The sequence below is a fragment of the Macaca fascicularis genome, chromosome 3, assembly GCF_037993035.2.
Source record: "Macaca fascicularis isolate 582-1 chromosome 3, T2T-MFA8v1.1".
Classification (NCBI taxonomy): domain Eukaryota; kingdom Metazoa; phylum Chordata; class Mammalia; order Primates; family Cercopithecidae; genus Macaca; species Macaca fascicularis.
The window spans coordinates 48,062,288-48,084,946 of record NC_088377.1 but is presented as its reverse complement, the minus strand read 5'-3'; the positions used below and the strand labels follow the sequence as shown (position 1 = coordinate 48,084,946).

At 47.9% G+C, this 22,659-nt stretch overlaps 2 protein-coding genes and 1 long non-coding RNA gene across 25 annotated transcripts in view; 2 read left to right on the top strand and 1 right to left on the bottom strand.

Moving 5' to 3' along the window:
- The window catches only part of ZNF394 (zinc finger protein 394), a 17,689-nt gene extending 9,652 nt beyond the window's left edge, over nt 1–8,037 (top strand). For 2 of the 5 annotated variants that reach the window (XR_012432222.1, XM_065540971.2), the window contains 2 exons: nt 805–1,446; nt 6,898–8,037. Coding sequence is in view for 4 of the 5 variants with exons in the window: in XM_065540971.2 (XP_065397043.1) it covers nt 805–1,446; nt 6,898–6,920 (665 nt within the window). In the remaining variant the exon portion in view is untranslated. Of the gene's footprint in view, nt 1–804; nt 2,181–6,897 lie in introns of those variants that run through there. The other 3 variants (XM_065540973.2, XM_065540966.2, XM_074034485.1) reach the window with 2 other exon arrangements.
- Nucleotides 4,704–22,659, bottom strand: ZNF789 (zinc finger protein 789). Of its 19 annotated transcripts, none has more exons than XM_074034493.1 (6): nt 22,030–22,659; nt 17,836–17,913; nt 15,934–16,016; nt 14,508–14,634; nt 9,755–9,868; nt 4,704–7,385 (listed from the first exon to the last, which is right to left on the bottom strand). In XM_074034493.1, exons 3-6 carry the CDS (start codon nt 15,937–15,939, stop codon nt 6,373–6,375), a joined length of 1,260 nt encoding a protein of 419 aa, XP_073890594.1. In that variant the 5' UTR covers nt 15,940–16,016; nt 17,836–17,913; nt 22,030–22,659; the 3' UTR covers nt 4,704–6,372. The 19 variants fall into 19 exon arrangements, 17 of the variants coding, with proteins under 17 accessions (XP_073890594.1, XP_073890596.1, XP_073890595.1 ...); XM_074034495.1 differs by having other exon boundaries at nt 22,286–22,659; XM_074034494.1 differs by having other exon boundaries at nt 22,482–22,659.
- Nucleotides 9,621–18,077, top strand: LOC141409827 (uncharacterized). The gene is made up of 3 exons (XR_012432226.1): nt 9,621–9,850; nt 14,439–14,655; nt 17,417–18,077. It is a non-coding gene; the product is annotated as an uncharacterized lncRNA (long non-coding RNA).

Genomic DNA, 22,659 nt, shown 5'->3' with positions numbered 1-22,659 from the left:
CTGGTGGCAGAGGTTGCAGTGAGCCGAGATCGCGCCACTGTACTCCAGCCTGGGCAACAGAGTGAGACTCTGTCTCAAAATAAATAGCGACAGAGTGAGACTGCGTCTCAAAATAAATAAATAGGGAGACCGAGGCAAGCAGATCATGTGGTCAAGAGATAGAGACCATCCTGGCCAACATGGTGAAACCCTATCTCTACTAAAAATATAAAAATTAGCTGGATGTGCTGGTGTGCGCCTGTAACCCCAGCTACTCTGGAGGCTGAGGCAGGAGAATCACTCAAACTCCGAAGGCAGAGGTTGCAGTGAACTGAGATCAGGCCACTGCACTCCAGCCTGGTGACAAAGCAAGACTGCTTCTCAAAAAATAAATTAATTAAAATAAAAAGTAGGCCGGACGCGGTGGCTCAAGCCTGTAATCCCAGCACTTTGGGAGGCCGAGACGGACGGATCACGAGGTCAGGAGATCGAGACCATCCTGGCTAACACGGTGAAACCCCGTCTCTACTAAAAAAAATACAAAAAACTAGCCGGGCGAGGTGGCGGGCGCCTGTAGTCCCAGCTACTCGGGAGGCTGAGGCAGGAGAATGGCGTGAACCCAGGAGGCGGAGCTTGCAGTGAGCTGAGATCCGGCCACTGCACTCCAGCCTGGGCGACAGAGCGAGACTCCGTCTCAAAAAAAATAAATAAATAAAATAAAATAAAAAGTAAAAGGGATTTGAGGATTTAACATTCTGCCAGCACTTGCTTATTTCAGTGTTGCACAGAAATGCAATGGCAGGAATTTGTATTTTCATGTTTCAGGTTTGGAAAGCAGAGCTGAGAACAAAGAGTTGATTCCAATGCAAGAAATTTTAGAAGCAGAGCCACAGGGGCGACTACAAGAAGCGTTCCAGGGGAAGCGCCCCCTGTTGTCTAAGTGTGGCAGTACCCATGAGGACAGCGTGGAAAAGCAGTCCAGAAACCCCTTCCCCCTGAAACTTGAAAATTCTCCTGAAGCACAAGGACGCAACAGCATCTCAGATGTCAACAAGAACGGTTCCATAGAAGGGGAAGACTCTAAAAATAATGACCTGCAGAACAGTGCCAGACGCTCCAACCTTGTTCTGTGTCAGCACATCCCAAAAGCAGAGAGGCCCACAGACAGTGAGGAACACGGGAACAAGTGCAAGCAGAGTTTCCACATGGTGACGTGGCACATGCTGAAACCTCACAAGTCTGACAGTGGAGACAGTTTCCATCATTCCAACCTTTTTGAGACCCAGAGGCAGCTCCGTGAAGAAAGACCTTATAAATGTGGTAACTGTGGGAAGAGTTTCAAACAACGCTCTGACCTCTTTAGACACCAGAGAATCCACACAGGTGAGAAACCCTATGGCTGCCAAGAATGTGGGAAAAGCTTCAGCCAGAGCGCTGCCCTGACCAAGCACCAGAGGACACACACAGGTGAGAAGCCATACACCTGTCTGAAATGTGGGGAGCGCTTCAGGCAGAATTCACACCTAAATCGTCATCAAAGTACCCACAGTAGAGACAAACATTTTAAATGTGAGGAATGCGGGGAAACCTGTCATATTTCCCACCTTTTTAGACATCAGAGACTACATAAAGGGGAGAGACCCTATAAGTGTGAAGAATGCGAGAAAAGCTTCAAACAGCGCTCCGACCTCTTTAAACACCAGAGGATCCACACTGGGGAGAAGCCCTATGAATGTTCTGTCTGTGGGAAACGCTTCAATCAGAGTGCAACCCTCATTAAACACCAGAGAATTCACACTGGAGAAAAGCCTTACAAATGTCTTGAATGTGGGGAAAGATTTAGACAAAGTACACACCTTATCCGACACCAAAGAATTCATCAAAATAAAGTGCTGTCGGCTGGGCGCGGTGGCTCACGCCTGTAATTCCAGTACTTTGGGAGGCCAAGGCAGGCAGATCATTTGAGATCAGGAGTTTGAAACCAGCCTGGCCAACATGGTAAAACCCCGTCTGTACTAAAAATACAAAAATGAGCTGGGCGTGGTGGTGTGTACCTGTAATCCCAGCTATTTGGTAGGCTGAGGCAGGAGAATCACTTGAACCCAGGAGGGAGCCGAGATCACGCCACTGCACTCCAGCCTGGGCAACGGAACAAGACTCTATCTCAAAAAAGAAAGAAATAAAGTGCTATCATTTTGATATGTTTCTGTGTGACTTGGCCTGTTTCTTTTCCTGTCCAGAACGACATTCCTTGCCATTTGGAGTATATCAGTCAATTATGGATCTTCCTTGAGGATCTCCTACAAGATAGGTTCAATCTGTCCTGAGCCCCATTACAGACTGATAGTTTCAGTGAGTGAGGAATGAGGAAGTAAGGGGCCTTCTGAAATGTGAGCTGGTGCCAGGTAAGAGACTTCTGATGATAAGAGTGAGGCCAACATGTAAGAGGGTTCTGTCCTTGTCATCTGTGCTCTACCTTTATTTATGTGTTTATTTTTGAGATTGGGTCTCGTCATATTCCCCCGGCTGGAGCTCAGTGGTGTGATCATGGCTCACTGTGGCCTCAACCTGGGCTCAAGTGATTGTCTGTCTTAACCTCCTGAGTAGCTGGGGCCACAGGCAGACTACCACACCCAGCTATTTTTTTTTTTTTTTTTAAGAAATAGGGTCTTGCTATGTTGCCCAGGCTGGTCTCAACCTCCTAGGCTCAAGGAATCCTCCTGCCTCAGCCTCCCAAAGTGCTGGAATTACAGACATGAGCCACCACACCCAGCCTACCTTTATTTACTTCGTTTTTTTTTTTTTTTTTTTTGAGATGGAGTCTTGCTCTGTCACCCAGGCTGGAGTGCAGTGGCATGATCTCGGCTCACTGCAACTTCCACCTCCTGGGTTCAAGCAATTCACCTGCCTCAGCCTTCTGAGTACCTGGGACTGCAGGCGCACCGTGCCACGCCTGGCTAATTTTTTGTATTTTAGTAGAGATGGGGTTTCACCGTGTTGCCTAGGCTGCTAGTGAACTCCTGAGCTCAGGCAATCTGCCCACCTCTGCCTTCCAAAGTGCTGGGATTACACACATGAGCCACCACGCCCAGCCTCTTTATTCACTTTTGAACCAAATCTTGCTCACTACAGGTACTAATACTTCTCTAAGAATGTATTTTAGTCTTTTAAAATTTGCCTTTGTCCTTAGACGGTAGAGAGGGTTTCAACTACTTCATAATCCCCAGAAGACCTGGTAAAGCTCAGTGCTCACAAGAAACACTCTATTTTTCACTTTCCAGAAAACCTAATTTTACATAGTCCCTCTTTCCCATTCTAGGGGCCTAGGAGTTCAGTTTTTTGACTTACTGATTTCTTTTTTTTTGAGATGGATTCTTGCTCTGTCACCCAGGCTGGAGTGCAGTGGCAAGATATTGGCTCACTGCAACCTCCACCTCCCGGGTTCAAGCGATTCTCCTGCCTCAGCTTCCCGAGTAGCTGGGATTATAGGCACCTGCCACTGCGCCCAGTTAAATTTTGTATTTTTAGTAGAGACGGGATTTCACCGTGTTGGCCAGGCTGGTCTCAAACTCCTGACCTCAGGGGATCTGCCTGCCTTGGCTCCCAAAGTGGATTTTTTTTTTTTTTTAAAGACAGTCTACCTCTGTGGCCCAGGCTGGAGTACAGTGGCACGATCTTTGCTCACTGCAGCCTCCACCTGCTGGGTTCAAGCAATTCTCCTTAAACTGGAAGTTCCAATTTTTTTTTTTTTTTTTTTTTGAGACTGAGTCTCGCACTGTCGCCCAGTCTGGAGTGCAGTGGCATGATCTTGGCTCACTTGCAGCCTCAACTTCCTGGGTTTTTAAGCGATCCTTCCACCTCAGCCTCCCAAGCAGCTGAGACTACAGGCACACAACTACCATACCCAGCTAGTTTTTATACTTTAAAAGTGTAAGAGAGACTGGGCGCAGTGGCTCATGCCTATAAGTCCAACACTGGGAGGCTGAGGCTGGCAGATCACGACGTCAGGCGTTCAAGACCAGACTGGCCAACATAGCGAAACCCCATCTCTACTGAAAATACAAAAGTTAGCTGGGCATGGTGACGGGTGCCTGTTGTCCCAGCTACTCGGGGGGCTGAAGCAGGAGAATCGCTTGAACCCAGGAGGCAGAGGTTGCAGTGAGCCAAGATTGCACCACTGCACTCCAGCCTGGGCGACAGAACGAGACTCCATCTCAAAAAAAAAAAAAAAAAAAAAAAAAGGTTTTGCCATGTTGGCCAGGCTGGTCTCAAAACTCCTGGGTTGAAGTGATCCATCCGCCTCAGCATCCCAAAGTGTTGGGGAATCAGAGGTGTGACCCACTGCACCTGGCCTGAGAGCAATTTTTTTTTTTTTTTTTTTTTTTTTTGACACAGGGTCTCACTCTGTCGCCCAGGCTGGAATGCAGTGGTGCAATCTTGGCTCACGGCAACCTCCACCGCCCCGGTTCAAGCGATTCTCCTGTCTCAGCCTCCCAAATAGCTGGAATTACAGGCACCCACCACCACGCCCGGCAAATTAGATCAATGTTTAATACAGACATAGGATGATGTTTAGGATATCAAAATAATTTAAGTGTATCTCTTATATTGTTGAGCTCTAGGGAGAATACACTCAGCTCAACCTATTTAAACTGAATGTTAGAATGTGCTTATAATAACTGAAAACAGAAGGGATATGGCTCCTCAGAGACCATAATTGACACTTTTTGAATACAAGGAGTTTATTTGTTGGGGAGAGGTTGCAATACTGTTAGGGAAGGTGGAAGACAGAGAAGTCACCCAATGAGGCAGCTACCATGGTGAGTGCCTGTGTGCAATTCCTGGGGAACCTCTGGAAACTAAAACACATGCTTCAGAGTTTTCCACACATGGGGAGATGGAGAATTTGGTGTTTATCAAATGCCCATCAATGATTGGTTGACGGCTGCTCCCAGGATGTCTCTTTTGCCCTCAGGCCACAAGGTGCAGACACAGTCAGATGAAGCCCACAGGTGTAAGTAAGGCCAGAGGGACTTCGGCAGGGCCCACAGCACCTATTACAAATACTGACTTATAGCTCTTTCCAGAATCTACTAACACATTCATTTTAGATTATGTGCAACTTTTTTTTTTTGAGACGGAGTCTTGGTCTGTCTCCCAGGATAGAGTGCACTGATGCAATCTCGGGTCACTGCAACCTCTGCCTCCCGGGTTCAAGTGATTCTCCTGCCTTAGCCTCCCAAGTAGCTGGGATTATAGGTGCCCGTCACTGTGCCTGGCTAATTTTTGTATTTTTAGTAGAGACAGGGTTTCACCATCTTGGCTAGGCTCGTCTTGAACTCCTGACCTCATGATCCACCCGCTTTGGCCTCCCAAAGTGCTAGGATTACAGGTATGAGCTACCACGCCCGGCCTGATTATGGGCAACTTTTAGCAGTTCTTCATACCTCACTAGTTACTAGTGAGTAGCCCTTAGTTTTTTTTGTTTTTTTAAGTCTAAACATTAGCAGGTCATAGTTGTTTGTAATACAGGAAAAGCATTCTTCTTCAATCCTTTTTTTTTTTTTTTGAGATGGAGTCTCACTCTGTTGTCCAGGCTAGAGTGCAGTGGTGTGTTCTCAGCTCACTGCAACCTCTGCCTCCCAGGTCCAAGCAACTCTCCTGCCTCAGCTTCTCAAGTAGCTGGAACTACAGGCACATGCCACCATGGCCAGCTAATTTTTGTATTTTCAGTAGAGACGGGGTTTCACCATGTTGGCCAGGCTAGTCTTGAACTCTTGACCTCAAGTGATTCTCCATTCTTAGCCTCCCAAAGTGCTGGGATTACAGGCGTGAGCCACTGCACCTGGCCCATTCCTCAGTCCTTCAATCATTCACAACCCATTCAATGGTCCCCAGCCTGGCAACCACAGGGCAAAGCTTCTATGGCTCGCTTCTGCCTTAACTAGGCTGGAGGGGATGAGGGCATAGAGGGTGCAAGAGAGTGAACACAACAGCCTAGTAAACTTTTCTTTTTTCTTTTTTTTTTTTTTTTTTTGAGACAGCCTTGCTCTGTCACCCAGGCGGGAGTACAGTGACACATCATGGCTCACTGCAGCCTTGAACTCCTGGGCTAACGCGATCCTCCCATCTCAGCCTTCTCAGTAGCTGGGACTGGAGGTGTGAGCCACCACACCTGGCTTTTTTGTTTTTTGTAGAGACAGGATCTCACTATGTTGCCCAGGCTAACATTTCCTTTGAAGTGTTTCTTCACTAGGGCAGCAGATTGGCCACAAAAAGAGGGCCCCCATAGAAAAACTCTTTGTTACATTTATTGCTTTTCATGAAAACAATCATGTGATACACACTTGAAGTAGAAGTTCTAGTCCTTCAATGACTGCTTTCCAGTTAATATCACGTGGATATTTGTCCTTTGTGAGTGCCCTGGTGCTTAATAAAGCTTGTGTGCCACTTGAAAGATTTTCCACATATGACACATTGGTAGGGTTGGCTTCCGGTGTGAATGACCTGATGTCGAAAAAGATTCCTCTTAAAACTAAAGGTTTTCCCACATTCTCCACATTGAAAGAATTCCTCCTTTGTATGGATTCTTTGATGCTGAATGAGATCCACATTCCGACCAAAGGACTGTCCACAATCACTGCATTTATGGGTGTTCGGTTTACTGTGAATCTGTTGATGACACAGAAGGGTTGAATGCCGGCCAAAGGCTTTTCCACACTCAAGGCATTTATGGCGTTTTTCTCCACTGTGGATCACCTGATGTCGAATAAGGGTTGAATTCTGACTAAAGGTTTTTTCACATTCACTACATTTATAGGGTTTTTCTTTGGTATGAATCCTCTTATGTTCAACAAGATACGCGAGCTGCCGAAAACACTTTCCACAGTCATGACATCTGTATGGCTTGTTTTGCAGGTGACACTGTTTATGGACCGTAAGAGCTGACCGCTGTCTGAAGGCTTGCCCACATACCTTACATTCGAAGGGATTCTCTAAGAAGTGAATTCTTTGATGTTGATCAAACCATGCCTTACGCCTAATGACTTTTCCACATTCACTGCATTCGTAAGACTTTGCTCTTGTGAGAATTTGCTCGTGCCCCAAAAGAAAAGATCTTTGATTGAGGGGTTTGTCATCCTCATCATACCTGCCCTGCTTCCACCTGGTTTGCACATTCTCATCTTGAATAAGGTTAAGGTTTTGAAGGAAGTCCCTGCTGTATTCATCGCCACTAGTAGGGAAAGTAAGCCTGCAACTGTCCACAAATTTTTTACACTTATGTAACTTTTCTGAAAGTTTCTCGGCCGATTCCTGCATTACCACTGATATCTTATATGACTCTAAATCTTCAGAAAACTTCTGTTTTGGAGTTAGCTTTTTCATCCTGTGTCTGGCTTCAGAACCTAGCCAAATAACAAGAAAAGATGTAAATGACCTATCCACTGCAGAAGAAAAAAAGGAAGAGAAGCCAACTGTTAGGGCTCTAGGACAATCAAATGAAGCTAAGAAGTGATCTCTTGTTTACATCGTCACACTCAAGAGGCCAAAATTCTGAATTTTTCTTTTCTTTTTTTTTTTTTTTTTTTTTTTTTTGAGACAGAGTCTCGCTCTGTTGCCCAGGCTAGAGTGCAGTGGCACGATCTCAGCTCACTGCAACCTCTGCTTCCCAGGTTCAAGTGATTCCCCTGCCTCAACCTCCCGAGTAGCTGGGATTACAGATGCCAGCCCACCATACTCAGCTAATTTTTGTATTAGTAGAGATGGGGTTTCACCATGTTGGTCAGGCTAGTCTTGAACTCCTGACGTCTGGTGATCCACCTGCCTCGGCCTCCCAAAGTGCTGGGATTACAGGCGTGAGCCACTGCACCCAGCCCAAAATTCTGAATTTCAATGGACTCTTCACTGTCATAACAAAAAGAGCTCTCGGCACCAACAAACTCACTAAAAATGCACAGGAGTGTGTATGCCAGAGAATGTGAGAGCAGAGCCCATCACCATTATCAGAAAAACAACTTACTCTAGTAAGTTGTTTGGCACCAATAAATGTCAAAGAGGTAGCGTGTTATTTTTCAAGATACATGCTTTTTGTTTGAGACATGCCTAGGCCAGAGTGCAGTGGCATGATCTCAACTCATTGGAACCTCCACTTCCTGGGTTCAAGAGATTCTCGTGCCTCAGCCTCCCGAGTAGCTGGGATTACAGGCACGCACCACCACGCCCGGCTAGTTTTGTTATTTTTAGTAGAGATGGGGTTTCACCATGTTGGCCAGGTGGGTCTCAAACTCCTGGCCTCAAGCGATCTGCCCATCTCGGCCTCCAAAAGTGCTGGGATTACAGGTGTAAGCCACTGTACCCGGCCTAGATACAAGTTTTTAATAACTCTAGGTGAAACATCTGCTTAAAAATGGACAAAGTATAGGATAGAACAGAAAAGGAACCAGAGGGAAATAGGGACAAAAGCCAACTGACTAGAGCAATGGGTCTCAACTAGGGGTGAGCAGGGTTCAGACAATGTCTGGAGACATTTCTGGTTGTCACACCTGGGGAGGTTCAAATGGCATCTAGTGGGTGCAGGCCAGGGCTGCTACTTAACATCCTAAAATGCACAGGACATGCCCCCATCCTGCCCCCAGAGAATTCATCAGCCCAAAATGTCAGTAGTGCCATGGAGAAACCTTGGATGTGAAAAACAGGAGGAGCTGCATCAGGACACAGTAAGTAGAAAAATGCAGATATGTCAGGAAATACGGGAGTAATATGGAAACAAAACAAAGCAAGGGAACAAGAGGCAGCACAGAGAGAGGACAAGAAATGAGGGTGGAATCAAGGGGCATCTAGGGTGCCCTGAGAGCTGTCACTTAGAAAACACTAGAGCAGCTGTGTCCGAGCAGCGCTTTTTCCTGCAGGAGAGACAGGATGAATGTTCTAGACTTGAAGTCAAACCCCAGTGTCCACCTCCCAACTGTGAGAGTTCTTTTTTGAGAGTCTTGCTCTGTCACCCAGGCTGGAGTACAGTCATGTAATCTCAGCTCACTGCAACCTCTGCCTCCCAGCCTCAAGCGGTCCTTGCACCTCAGCCTCCTGAGTAGCTGGGACTACAGGCGTGCGCCACCACACCCGGCTTAAATTTGTATTTTTTGTAGAGATGGGTTTTCACCATGTCACCCAGGCTGATCCTGAACGCCTGGGCTCAAGTGATCCTCCTGCCTCTACTGCCCAAAGTGCTGGGATTACCGGTGTGAGCCCCCATACCAGGCCTGTGTGAGTTTTTTTTTTTTTTTTTTTTTTTTTTTGAGACAGAGTCTTGCTCTGTCACTCAGGCTGGAGTTCAGTGGCGTGATCTTGGCTCACTGCAGCCTCTGCCTCCCAGGTTCTGGCAATTCTCCTGCCTCAGCCTCCCAGGTAGCTGGGATTACAGGCACACACCACTACGCCTGGCTAATTTTTGTATTTTCAGTAGAGACGGGGTTTCACCATGTTGGCCAGGCTGGTCAACTCCGGGCCTCAGGTGATCCACCCGACTTGGCCTCCCAAAGTGCTAGAATTACAGGCGTGAACCACCACGCCCGGTCAAGATTTCTTAATCTTAGTCTCTTCATCTGGGAAGTAGGGATGCCGATCTTCCTCCCACCTCACAGGGCAGCAGCGATGAAGAAGTGGGATAATATATGCCCAGCACCTGGCTCTGCGTCTGGCACACAGAAGGGGCTTCACTAACGTGCCTTCCCTTCCTCTTCCTGATTCCACTCGCCTGGGTCTCTTCCTCACCCACCTGGGCAAGCACTACCGGAAGCCTTCCTACTCCCAGCTCTCGGTAGATCCAGGATCCACTGCTCGTCCCAGTTCTCCAGCTGACAGATCACCTCAGGTTTGGGAAACTGAAATCCTACTCATGGGGAAGTAAATGGGATGTGCCCGTTAGTGAGTTACAGAGACATGGCCCGGGAGCTCAGTGGCAAGCAGAGATAAGGACAATAATCAGAAGGGCTGGTGAGAATAGAGATTGGCACAATCTTTGTAAATATCTAGCAGTATTTATTGAAAGCCTGAACAATGTTCATACCTTTGGCTGTGGTCATTTCACTCTTAGAAATATAGCCTAAAGTACAATTGCAACCAAGATGAATGTGCCAGAGACGTTCAGCACAGTGGGATTGCAGCGTCAAACTGGAAATAAACTGAATATCGAAAGGGAACAATTAAATCAAGCGTAGCACATTAATGCGGTGAAGGCATAACTATTAGGCAGATATTAAAAATCCTTGTATTCAATTGTTTATTTTTTTTATTTTTGAGATGGAGTCTTGCTCTGTAACCCAGGCTGGAGTGACAATCTCGGCTCACTGCAACCTCTGTCTCCCAGGATCAAGTAATTATACTGCTTCAGCCTCCCAAGTAGCTGGAACTACAGGCACCCGCCACCATGCCCAGCTAATTTTTGTATTTTTAGTAGAGACAGGGTTTCACCATGTTGACCAGGCTGGTCTCGAACTCCTGACCTCAGGTGCTCCACCCACCTCGGCCTCCCAAAGTGCTGGGATTACAGGCTTGAGCCACTGTACTTAGCCAACTATGTATTTACTTATTTATAAATTTATTTATTTATTTTGAGACGGAGTCTGTGCTGTCGCCCTCACCCGGCTAAGTTTTTTATTTTTATTTTTTTGAGACAGAGTTTCACTCTCGTCACCCAGGCTGGAGTGCACTTGTACCATCTCTGTTCACTGCTACCTCCGCCTCCCAGGTTCAAGTGATTCTCCTGCCTCAGCCTCCCAAGTAGCTGGAATTACAGGCACGTGGCCACCACGCCCAGCTAATTTTTGCATTTTTAGTAGGTATGAGATTTCACCATTTTGGCCAAGCTGGTCTCGAACTCCTGAACTCAAGTGATCTGCCTGCCTCGGCCTCCCAAAGAGCTGGGATTACAAGCATAAGCCACCACGCCCAGCCCAACTATTTATTAAAATAGAAAAATGCTGCCTATGTATTTTAAAGCAGAATACAAAACTCACATATAGCATGATCCAAATTTTTTTTTTTCTGAGACGGAGCTTCGCTATTGTTGCCCAGGCTGGAGTGCAGTGGCACAATCTCAGCTCACCACAACCTCTGCCTCCCGGGTTCAAGCAATTCTCCTGCCTTAGCCTCCGGAATAGCTGGGATTACAGGCATGTGCCACCACGCCCGGCTAATTTTGTATTTTTAGTAGAGACAGGGTTTCTCCATGTTGCTCAGGCTGGTCTCGAACTCCTGACCTCAGGTGATCTGCACGCCTCAGCCTCCCTCCCAAAGTGCTGGGATTACAGGCGTGAGCCACCATGCCTGGCCCCATATTTTGTTTTAAAAAAACTATGTAGTGTGTGTGTTATGTATGCGTGTGTAAGTAAGTAATACAGTTTGAGCATCCCTAATCCAAAATGCTCCCAGATCTGAAACTTTTTAAGCACTAACCTGACAGAAGTGGAGACTTCCACACCTGACCTCATGTGACCAGTGGCAGTCAAAACGCAGGCGCACAACACACAGTTAATTCAGCCTTCTCCAGGGAAAGATAAAAGGACCTTCAAGATATGTGTCTAAGGTGTATATGAAACATAAGTGAATTTCCTGTTTAGACTTGGGTCAGGTCCTCAAATTATCTCATTACATATATGTGAGTACTCCAAAATCCAAAAAAAATCCGAAATCCAAAACACTTTTGGTCCCCAGCATTTTGGATAAGGGATCCTTGCCCTGTAATAGACACAAGACGGATTGGGAAAACGGAAACCGAAATGTTAATAACAAGAGTTATTTCTGGAAAGTAGGCCTGCAGGTGATTTTTATTATCTACTGTATGTACTGACATGTTTTCCAAAATTTCTGTGATCAAAATTATTTTTAGAACTAGTAAAATCCATAAAAGAGGGCAGGGATATAGTAAAAAAGCACTCTCAGCCAGGCATGGTGGCTCACGCCTGTAATACCAGCACTTTGGGAGGCTGAGGCGGGCGGATCACCTGAGGTCGGGAGTTCAAGACCAGCCTGACCAACATGGAGAAACCCCATCTCTACTAAAAATACAAAATTAGCCAGGCGTGGTGGGGCATGCCTATAATCCCAGCTACTCAGGAGGCTGAGGCAGGAGAATCACCTGAACCCGGGAGGCGGAGGTGCGGTGAGCAGAGATCGCACCATTGTACTCCCGCCTGGGCAACAATAATGAAACTCTGTCTCAAAAAAATAAAAAAGGCCGGGCATGGTGGCTCACACCTGTAATCCCAGCACTTTGGGAGGCCGAGGCAGGTGGATCACCTTAGGTTGGGAGTTCGAGACCTGCCTGACCAACATGGAGAAACCCTGTCTCTACTAAAAATACAAAATTAGCCGTCCGTGGTGGCACATGCCTGTAATCTCAGCTACTAGGGAGTCTGAGGCAGGAGAATTGCTTGAACCTGGGAGGTGGAGGATGTGGTGAGCCGAGATGGTGCCATTGCACTCCAGCCTGGGCAACAATAGCGAAACTCCGTCTCAGACCAAAAAAAAAAAAAAAAAAAAAAAAGACACACTCTCAAATGTTACTATTGGATATGCAAAACAGTACAAATTTTGTTGAAGAATCATTCAGTAATCAATAAAGATTAAAGTGCCATCTCATTTAACTTCAAAATTCTGATTTTGGGAAAGTATCTTGGGAAATGATCAAAAATTCATATAAAGATTTATACTTAGAAACATCTATTCAAACATTATAAATACACAAGCAAACCAACGAACAAAAACAAAGCCAAGCTGAATGTTCCCACATGGGAAAACAATGAAATAGTATCATGGATCACACAATGGAATTATATTATGCTCGTTTACTGATTCTGTAGGGAGACGCTGATACAATAATGTTAAGTTTAAAACAGATTACAGGATTACACATAGAATATGTTCAGCTACTTTTGTAAAGGCATAGGAAAAAAAGACTGGAAGGAAATCTTCCAAAATATTAACAGTGTTACTCATGAACACTTTCCTCTTCTCCTCCTCCTTTTCTATGCCTTTCATGTACTTATGTATGCTCTTGTAATGTCTTTTTTTTTTTTGAGACGGAGTCTTGCTCTGTTGCCCAGGCTGGAGTTCAGTGGCGTGATCTTGGCTCACTGCAAGCTCTACCTCCCAGGTTCACGCCATTCTCCTGCCTCAGCCTCCCAGGTAGCTGGGACTACAGGCGCCCACCACCACGCCCGGTTAATTTTTTGTATTTTTAGTAAAGATGGGGTTTCACCATGTTGGCCAGGATAGTCTCGATCTCCTGACATCATCATCCGCCTGCCTCGGCCTCCCAAAGTGCTGGGATTACAGGCGTGAGCCACCGTGCCTGGCCTTGTAATGCTTTTAAAGGGAAAATTAAAATTATAAAAATCCAGAGGTGGGTGGACGATCCCACAAGAGGTGGTCAAGACTCTGTGCTAAGAGTGTCAGTGCAGGGGTTAAACATGTGGCCCCAGAAAGAAAACTATTTAGCAAGGCAATTCCCACAGTAGGAGACTACAGTGGAATAGGACAGGGTAGGCTCCTGAAAAGATGGAAGCAGTGAAGGTTCAGAAATGAAGCTGGCTTAAAATCATTTCCTGAGCACCCACTAACGCTACACACCAAGAAGTTACCCATTTCCAGAGAAAAGAAAGAAAAAGACTTCCAAGAGCATAAGAAGTGAGCCTTTGGAATGTAAATCTACCATAATTCTCAACTCCTGGAGGTCTTACAGATGAGGAACATGGGGTGAGAGTGAAGAACGCATGAAGTGTCTCTGTCTGAGCCCTAACACAACACGACTATTCGCTGTCCCCAGTCCCTTATGTGAAACCCTTAGGACCAGATGTGTTTTAGGAGTCAGAATTTTTCCAATTTCAGAAAGGTGACCTGGTGTAAATATTTTACATAACGTATCATCCCCAGTAGGGTTTGGAGTGGTGCCCTCAAATACAGTTATTGTTGTTGTTGTTTTGTTTTGTTTTGGGATGGAGTCTCACTCTGTCGCCCAGGCTGGAATGCACTGGCGTGATCTCGGCTCAGTGCAACCTCTCCCTCCTGTGTTCAAGCGATTCTCCTGCCTCAGCCTCCCAAGTAACTGGGACTACAAGCGTGCACCACCACAACCGGCTAATTTTCGTATCTTAAGTAGAGATGGGTTTTACCATATTGGCCAGGCTGGTCTCAAACTACTGACCTCAGGTGACCCACCTGCCTCAGAATCCCAAAGTGCTAGGATTACAGGCGTGAGCCACTGCACCCGGCCTACACTGTTATTTCTGAAGTTGGGTATACAGATATGCACACCAAGTTGGAAAAATAAAGACAATAAATGGTTTCCTATGGGGTGAAGTCAGGTTTCACTGTGGTGATGTCTGGTCAGGGCTTGTAGCCACACAAGTTATGAAAAAAACTTTCAGTTTTCAGCACTTTTTCTGATTCTGGAATTGCAGATAAGGGACTAAGGGCTTGCACAGACACTCAGAACACAGACAAAGCCCAATCTTCAAGCTGTGTCCTACCCAGCAAGACCATGTTCCTGTAGTTCTCCAGCATCACATCTCGGTAGAGGTCCTTCTGACCCCAGTCGAGGCGGTCCCACTCCTCTCTGGTGAAGTACATCGCCACATCCTCAAACGAGAGCAGCTCCTGGAAAAGTAGCTGATAAAGGTAACTGCAATTCTTACAATAACTTACGCGCAATGATTATTCCACAGGTGAGGAAACCGAGGTTTGGGAGGTAAAGTGTGTAGGCCAAGGGTACCCAATTCATAAGGAATAGACTCAGGGCTCCTTTCAGGCCTGATGGCCCTCAGGCCAGACATGTGCTGGCTTCCATACCACGGGGTCAACATACTTAATCTCTAAAGGGCCAGAGGGTAAATATTTTAGGCTTTTCAGGCCCTCTGGTCTCTGTTCCAGTTCCTCAAATCTGCTGTTGATTTGAGGAACAGCAAATCAACAATTTGAGTAACAGCTTTTGTGTTGGAGCACAAAAGCAGCCATGGACAAGTAAGCGAATGGGCACAGCTGTGTTTCAGGGAAACTTTACCAAGAGGTCGAGGGTAGTTTGCTGACCCCTGCTCTATAAAAATAACCTATTGGTTCTGCCCCAGCTTCCTTACAAAAGAGATGAGGTCACTGGGGGATTGGTTAATGTGCAGACTATCGACAAAGGGATGAATAGTCTCAACGAACATGAACAAGAAATGTGGAAGCTCACAGGTGCTGGCCACCCTGGGAAATCAGGGCCTGCTAGGTCTGAAGGGGTAAGGTGGGGAGGGGTGCTGGAGCCCAGAAGGCTGCTGGAAGGGGAACAAGACTGCAGCTGGGGCCGAAGAGGATGCAGCCACACCCATCCCACAGCCTGGGGAGGGAGCCAGCTGTGGGAAGAGAAACCCAACCTCAGTTTCCCCCAGACCTCTGGAACCCTGTTCCCCGTCCTCCAACCCTCTTCATCCCATTGCCACAAGCCAAGCAGATGCCAGAGACCAGGGGAGCCCGTTGCTGGAGAATTTAAAAGGTACAGACCAAGGCGCAGACGCCTGGGTAGCATATCCAGAGGGGGCAACAGTGGACACGGCACAGTGAGCACAGGGGACATTACATCTGCAAGTGACTGTCCCCCTCCAGTGGGCTGAGCACCGAAGCTGCCACACTCTCACTCCCACACCACTGCAGCACTCGGGGCAGAGGGGCCCAGCGGCTGTCTACAAACTCCCTGCTCCCACAAGACACTGCATGGGTTCAGCAGGGACGTGTGCAGGGAAACAGCAAATGTTCGCTGTCCTGTAAGTGGTCAGTAACAAGAAATGCCCACCCTCATCCTGAGAAGCTTCACGTAGCTCCCCTCTGCGGGCACACACCAGAACCTCCCAAATTATACGGACATTCTTTCTTGCCTATCAAACCTGAGTTCCACTGCTATGGTGGCAGGCCCTTTCTCACCATCATCCAGAATGTCACTCTTTTACCAGAGCTGCGCTGCAATGTCCTCAATCTGACCTACTCAGCCACCTGCATTCCCGCACCTGCACAAGGTTAACAAGCATGGGAATAAAGTGGCTTCACCTCCCAGAGTCATCGCGGCAAAATAACTCCTCTCTTAACATCCACAATAGGTTCTTGGAAACTGATTTTTACCAAAAGTATGTACAGCAGCAGGTCCTGGAATAACTTTGTTTCACTGTAACACTGATGGGAAAAAAAATGGTTTTGATATACAGTTACCCTTAAAGTTGCAGTTTCCAAGAACCCATCAACAGCTAGGACCTGTAGGTTGCCAGGTGGGCCCCAAATGTTGCTTAAAAGTTCCATTTCTTTTGTTTGTTTGGTTTTTTTTTTTTTTTTTGAAACAGAGTTTCGCTCTTGTTGCCCAGGCTGGAGTGTAATGGCTTAATGGCTCAATCTCGGCTCACTGCAACCTCCACCTCCTGGGTTCAAGCAATTCTCCTGCCTCAGCTTCCCAAGTAGATGGGATTATAGGCATGCGCCACTACACCCAGCTAATTTTTATATTTTCAGTAGAGACGGGGTTTCACTATATGTTGGCCAGGCAGGTCTCAAACTCCTGACCTCAGGTGATACACCTGCCTCAGCCTCCCAAAGTGCTGGGATTCCAGGCATGAGCCACCAGGCCCGGCCTCTCCTTTCTTTCAAACTCAGTCTCTTCTAAGCCGGGCACGGTGGCTCACGCCTGGAATCCCAGCACTTTGGGAGGCTGAGGCAGGTGGATGGCTCGAGCCAGGAGTTCAGAAACAACCTGGGCAACATGGTGAAACCCTGTCTATAAAAAATACAAAAATTAACCCGCCATGGTAGCATGTACCTGTGGTTTTAGCTACTTGCGAGGCTGAGGTGGGAAGATCACCTCAGCCTGGGAAGGTCAAGAGTGTCAGGAGCTGCCGGGCGCGGTGGCTCAAGCCTGTAATCCCAGCACTTTGGGAGGCCGAGACGGGTGGATCACGAGGTCAGGAGATCGAGACCATCCTGGCTAACACGGTGAAACCCCGTCTCTACTAAAAAATACAAAAAACTAGCCGGGCGAGGTGGCGGGCGCCTGTAGTCCCAGCTACTCAGGAGGCTGAGGCAGGAGAATGGCGTAAATCCGGGAGGCGGAGCTTGCAGTGAGCCGAGATCCAGCCACTGTACTCCAGCCTGGGCAACAGAGCGAGACTCCGCCTCAAAAAAAAAAAAAAAAAAAAAGAGTGTCATGGGCCATGATCATGCCACTGCATTCCAGCCTGGGCGACAGAGTGAGACACTGTCTCAAAAAAAGACAAAACAACTCAGTCTCTTCTAATCACCCTCCATAATGCTACAAATTCAATAACTGACCTTCCATTATACCCTTTCATAGGAACAGTTCAGAATTTATTATGAGAAGTTCCTTACACATCTATCTCTCTAATCAGACTGTACTCTCCTACAGATGAGCGTTGATTTCCCAGCACAGAAGACAGCACCTGGAGTGTACAGCAGTAGATGCACGATAATGCTCATGGACAGAAACAATGGACAACTACTACAGTAACAAGAGCGACAACTTAACACAGTGCTGAACTGTAACCAGATACTGTGCAAAGGACTTCACGGGGCATTTGCCATTGAATCTTCACAACTCGCTGTGATAGGCACTCTCATTGACCCAATTTATAGAAAAGAAAACTGGAGCCAGAGTGTTTATGTAACTTGCTGAAGGGAGCCAGTGTGACGCCAGAGGCTAAGCTCTCTACATCGCACTGTCTAACAAGGGAAACTCCCCGCACTGATGAAGAGGGCTCAACCTGAGGAAGGAGCTGCTGGTGGCAGTGACTATGCTGATGAAGCAGAGGGGGAGGCACAGCTCACCTTCCCCCTGGCTGGTGGGAACATGGCTTCCACGGCCTGGTCTTTGACAAGGGGTGGGATCCTGGGCGTCAGGCTGAGCTGGAGAAGAAAAAAAAGATAGTAAGGCCAGCCCTAATTTGAAGCTCTCTTGCTTGGCAGATCTGGGACCAGGAATACCAATGGGGCCCACAGACAAAGCTTAATACAAAGTCCCTGTGTTTGGTGGTGGAACATGTGATGAAATACATGAACCACTACAGTAAGTCTATGAATTTCTGAGGCTAGAACTATTTCCCAAGCTCTATCCAAGGGAACCTGCAGCCCTGCCCTCCCCTTCTCCCTAGAACATGTCATCCTCAGGACCTCATATACAAAGGGACAGCAGATAGACCACATATAAAAATAGCTCTCTGGCCAGGTGCAGTGGCTCACACCTGTAATCTCAACACTTTGGGAGGCTGAAGCAGGTGGATCACGAGGTCGGGAGATGGAGACCATCCTGGCCAACATGGTGAAACCCCGTCTCTACTAAAATACAAAAAATTAGCTGGGCGTGGTGGCATGCGCCTGTAGTCCCAGCTATTCGGGAGGCTGAGGCAGGAGAATCGCTTGAACCTGGGAGGCGGAGGTTGCAGTGAGCCAAGATTGTACCACTGTATTCCAGCCTGACAACAGAGCAAGACTCCGTCTCAAAAAAAAAAAAAAAACAAAAAAACAAACAAACCACACATAGCACTCTGATCCACACCTTGCAGCAACCAGCTCTGGAAACCAAACCATAGCCTCTGAGGCACGGGCCCCACATCAGGACTTGATCAATAACAGCTTTATCCAAAATTTTGCTCCCTGTAATTTAGGACCAACAGGAGAAAAGCCAAATGCTCCCCTCCCCTATCACACAAGATGTTCGAGTCTAGTTATCCTAGGGATTCCAGTTAACCAGCTTTTCTTTCTCTAAATCTACTTATTTCTTTTTTTTTTTTTTTTTTTTTTTTTGAGACGGAGTCTCGCTCTGTCACCCAGGCTGGAGTGCAGTGGCCGGATCTCAGCTCACTGCAAGCTCCGCCTCCCGGGTTCACGCCATTCTCCTGCCTCAGCCTCCCGAGTAGCTGGGACTACAGGCGCCCGCCGCCTCGCCCGGCTAGTTTTTTGTATTTTTTAGTAGAGACGGGGTTTCACCGTGTTCGCCAGGATGGTCTCGATCTCCTGACCTCGTGATCCGCCCGTCTCGGCCTCCCAAAGTGCTGGGATTACAGGCTTGAGCCACCGCGCCCGGCCTACTTATGTATTTCTAACCCTGCTCCTAAGGCCAGCTCCACCTGCTAACAAGCCCCCTCTGAAAGTGTTCTAGGGGGGGTCCCTCAACCGCCACCTCTAGCCTGGTGATTTGCTAGCAGGATTCAGCAACAGTAACAATTACAGACTTGCTATCTTTTTTTTTTTTTTAGACAGAGTTTCATTCCTGTCATGCAGGCTGGAGTGCAATGGCACAATCTCTGCTCACAGCAACCTCCGCCTCCCGGGTTCAAGCCACTCTCCTGCCTCAGCCTCCAGAAGTAGCTGGGATTACAGGTGCCCGCCACCATGCCCAGCTAATTTTTTTGTATTTTTAGTTGAAATGGGGTTTCACCATGTTGGTCAGGCTGGTCTTGAACTCCTGCCCTTAGGTGATCCACCCACCTCAGCCTCCCAAAGTGCTAGGATTACAGGCGTGAGCCACCGCGCCAGGCCTACAAACTTGCTTTCTAAGGGTGAATTTTAATGAAATTCACTTTCATTTTAATGGATGCCCCTCAAACACAGTTCACCTCTTCCCTGAAAACACAGTTTAGAACACGCTGTGCCTTTTTTTTTTTTTTTTTTTTTTTGAGACAGAGTCTGGCTCTGTCACCCAGGCTGGAGTGCAGTGGCGCGATCTTGGCTCACTGCAAGCTCCACCTTCCGGGTTCACGCCATTCTCCTGCCTCAGCCTCCCGAGTAGCTGGGACTACAGGCGCCCACCACCACACCCAGCTAACTTTTTGTATTTTTAGTAGAGACAGGGTTTCACCCTGTTAGCCAGGATGGTCTCAATCTCCTGACCTCATGATCCGCCCGCCTTAGCCTCCCAAAGTGCTGGGATTACAGGCGTGAGCCGCCGCGCCCGACCTTTTTTTTTTTTTTTTTTTTTTTTTTTTGAGGAGTCTCCCTCTATCACCCATGCTGGAGTGCAGTGGTGTAATCATGGCTCACTGTAGCCTCGAACTCCTGGGCTTAAGCAATGCTTCTGCCTCAGTCTCCTAAGTAGCTGGGAGTACAAGAATGCACCACCACGTCCAGCTGTTTGTAGTTTTTTTTTTCTTTTTTTTTTTTTGAGACGGAGTCTCGCTGTGTCGCCCAGGCTGGAGTGCAGTGGCCGGATCTCAGCTCATTGCAAGCTCCGCCTCCCGGGTTCACGCCATTCTCCTGCCTCAGCCTCCAGAAGTAGCTGGGATTACAGGTGCCCGCCACCATGCCCAGCTAATATTTTTGTATTTTTAGTTGAGATGGGGTTTCACCATGTTGGTCAGGCTGGTCTTGAACTCCTGCCCTTAGGTGATCCACCCACCTCAGCCTCCCAAAGTGCTAGGATTACAGGCGTGAGCCACCGCGCTAGGCCTACAAACTTGCTTTCTAAGGGTGAATTTTAATGAAATTCACTTTCATTTTAATGGATGCCCCTCAAACACAGTTCACCTTCCCTGAAAACACAGTTTAGAACACGCTGTGCCTTTTTTTTTTTTTTTGAGACAGAGTCTGGCTCTGTCACCCAGGCTGGAGTGCAGTGGCGCGATCTTGGCTCACTGCAAGCTCCACCTTCCGGGTTCACGCCATTCTCCTGCCTCAGCCTCCCGAGTAGCTGGAACTACAGGCGCCCACCACCACACCCGGCTAACTTTTGTATTTTTAGTAGAGACAGGGTTTCACCCTGTTAGCCAGGATGGTCTCAATCTCCTGACCTCATGATCCGCCCGCCTTAGCCTCCCAAAGTGCTGGGATTACAGGCGTGAGCCGCCACGCCCGACCTTTTTTTTTTTTTTTTTGAGGAGTCTCCCTCTATCACCCATGCTGGAGTGCAGTGGTGTAATCATGGCTCACTGTAGCCTCGAACTCCTGGGCTTAAGCAATGCTTCTGCCTCAGTCTCCTAAGTAGCTGGGAGTGCAAGAATGCACCACCACGTCCAGCTGTTTGTAGTTTTTTTGTAGATGGGGTCTTGCTATGTTGCCCAGGGCGGACCCTCTGCCTCTTCAAAAAGGTACACTCTAAAAAGTATCCTGATCAGTGGCTCCCAGGCTGGGGCAGAGGCCACATCCCTTTCATTCTCTATACCAAACTTGTCCAACCCTCAGCCTGTGAGCCGCATGTGGCCCAGGACGACTTTGAATCCAATCCAACACAAATTTGTAAACTGTATTAAAACGTTACGAGATTTTTTTGCAATTCTTTTTTTTTTTTTGCTCATCAGCTATTTTTAGTGTTTGTGTATTTTATGTGTAGCCCAAGACCATTCTTCTTCCAATGTGGCCCAGGGAAGCCAAGAGATTGGACAACCCTGCACTGTATTTATTGAACATCTGTTTGTGAAGGCTGTGCATCTGGATGTCAGACTTGCTAATGAAAAATTAAATGGAGGCCATGTTTTGGGTATAGCCCTAGGCCAACCACCCACAGCCACATAAGGCATTTAAAATACACTGATTTCTCCCTTGAGTTCAGGAGTTGGAGACTGCAGTGAGCTATGATGGCACTACTACACTCCACCCTGGGTGACACAGCGAGACCCTGTCTCTCTTAAAAACAACAGGCCTGGCGCGTTGGCTCACGCCTGTAAATCCCGGCACTTTGGGAGGCCGAGGCGGGCGGATCACGAGGTCAGGAGTTCAAGACCACCCTGGCCAACATAGTGAAACCCCATCTCTACTAAAAATACAAAAATTAGCCGGGCATGGTGGCGCGTGCCTGTAGTCCCAGCTACTAGGGAGGCTGAGGCAGGAGAATCGCTTGAACCCGGGAGTTGGAGGTTGCCTGTACTCCAGCTCGGGCAACAAAGTGACACATCGCTTCAAAAACAACAACAGCAACAACAACAATTCCTTATTTCCCTGAAAAGTGTGCGCTGACCAGGAAGGAAGCTTTTTTTCTAGTCCAACGGAACCAATCAGCTACAGATGCAAGGCTGATCCAGCTCGACTTACCCTAGAAGGAATGCAAGTTGATAATGGCCAATTACAATCAAGATCACTGCACTTCCTCATTTAGCTTTCTAAGCTGCCATTGGAACAATTTCCCAGCTGTTCCTCTGCATGCACAATAAACTCAAAACTTTAACTGGACGGGATTGTTAACTTTTCAGAAATTCCTAAATGCCGCTTCTTCACAATCACGTGAACACCTTCCACTAACAACCACGGCTCATCTCCCAGTCTAACAAAACCAAGCCCCGGCGTTCACCAGCCATTCATTCTTCGGACTTTGCTCCTCTCGCTGCTGAAGACTTGACACCGCCGAAAATACTCAAAAGCCGGTGCCACGGGTCCCGAGAGCTGCCGCACAGGCCCGGGAGCGTCCCCTGAGAGCCGGCGGTCTCCGGAGTGGCCTCCCCCAAGCACCGACGCCCCCCACAACACTCGCTTCCTTCTTCCCAAACCTGCTGATGCCTCCGAATCTCCGCCGCGCCGCCTCCACCAGGTGCGGCGGCGGGGCTGGGCTCTCCTCTCCGGGTGCCCAGGCCCGACCCGGGGTCTGTCTGGTCCGCGCCCCTCGGCGAACCACCCCTTGCCCGAGGAACGGGCACAACCACCCTGGCAGCCTCAGAGGCTCTCGCT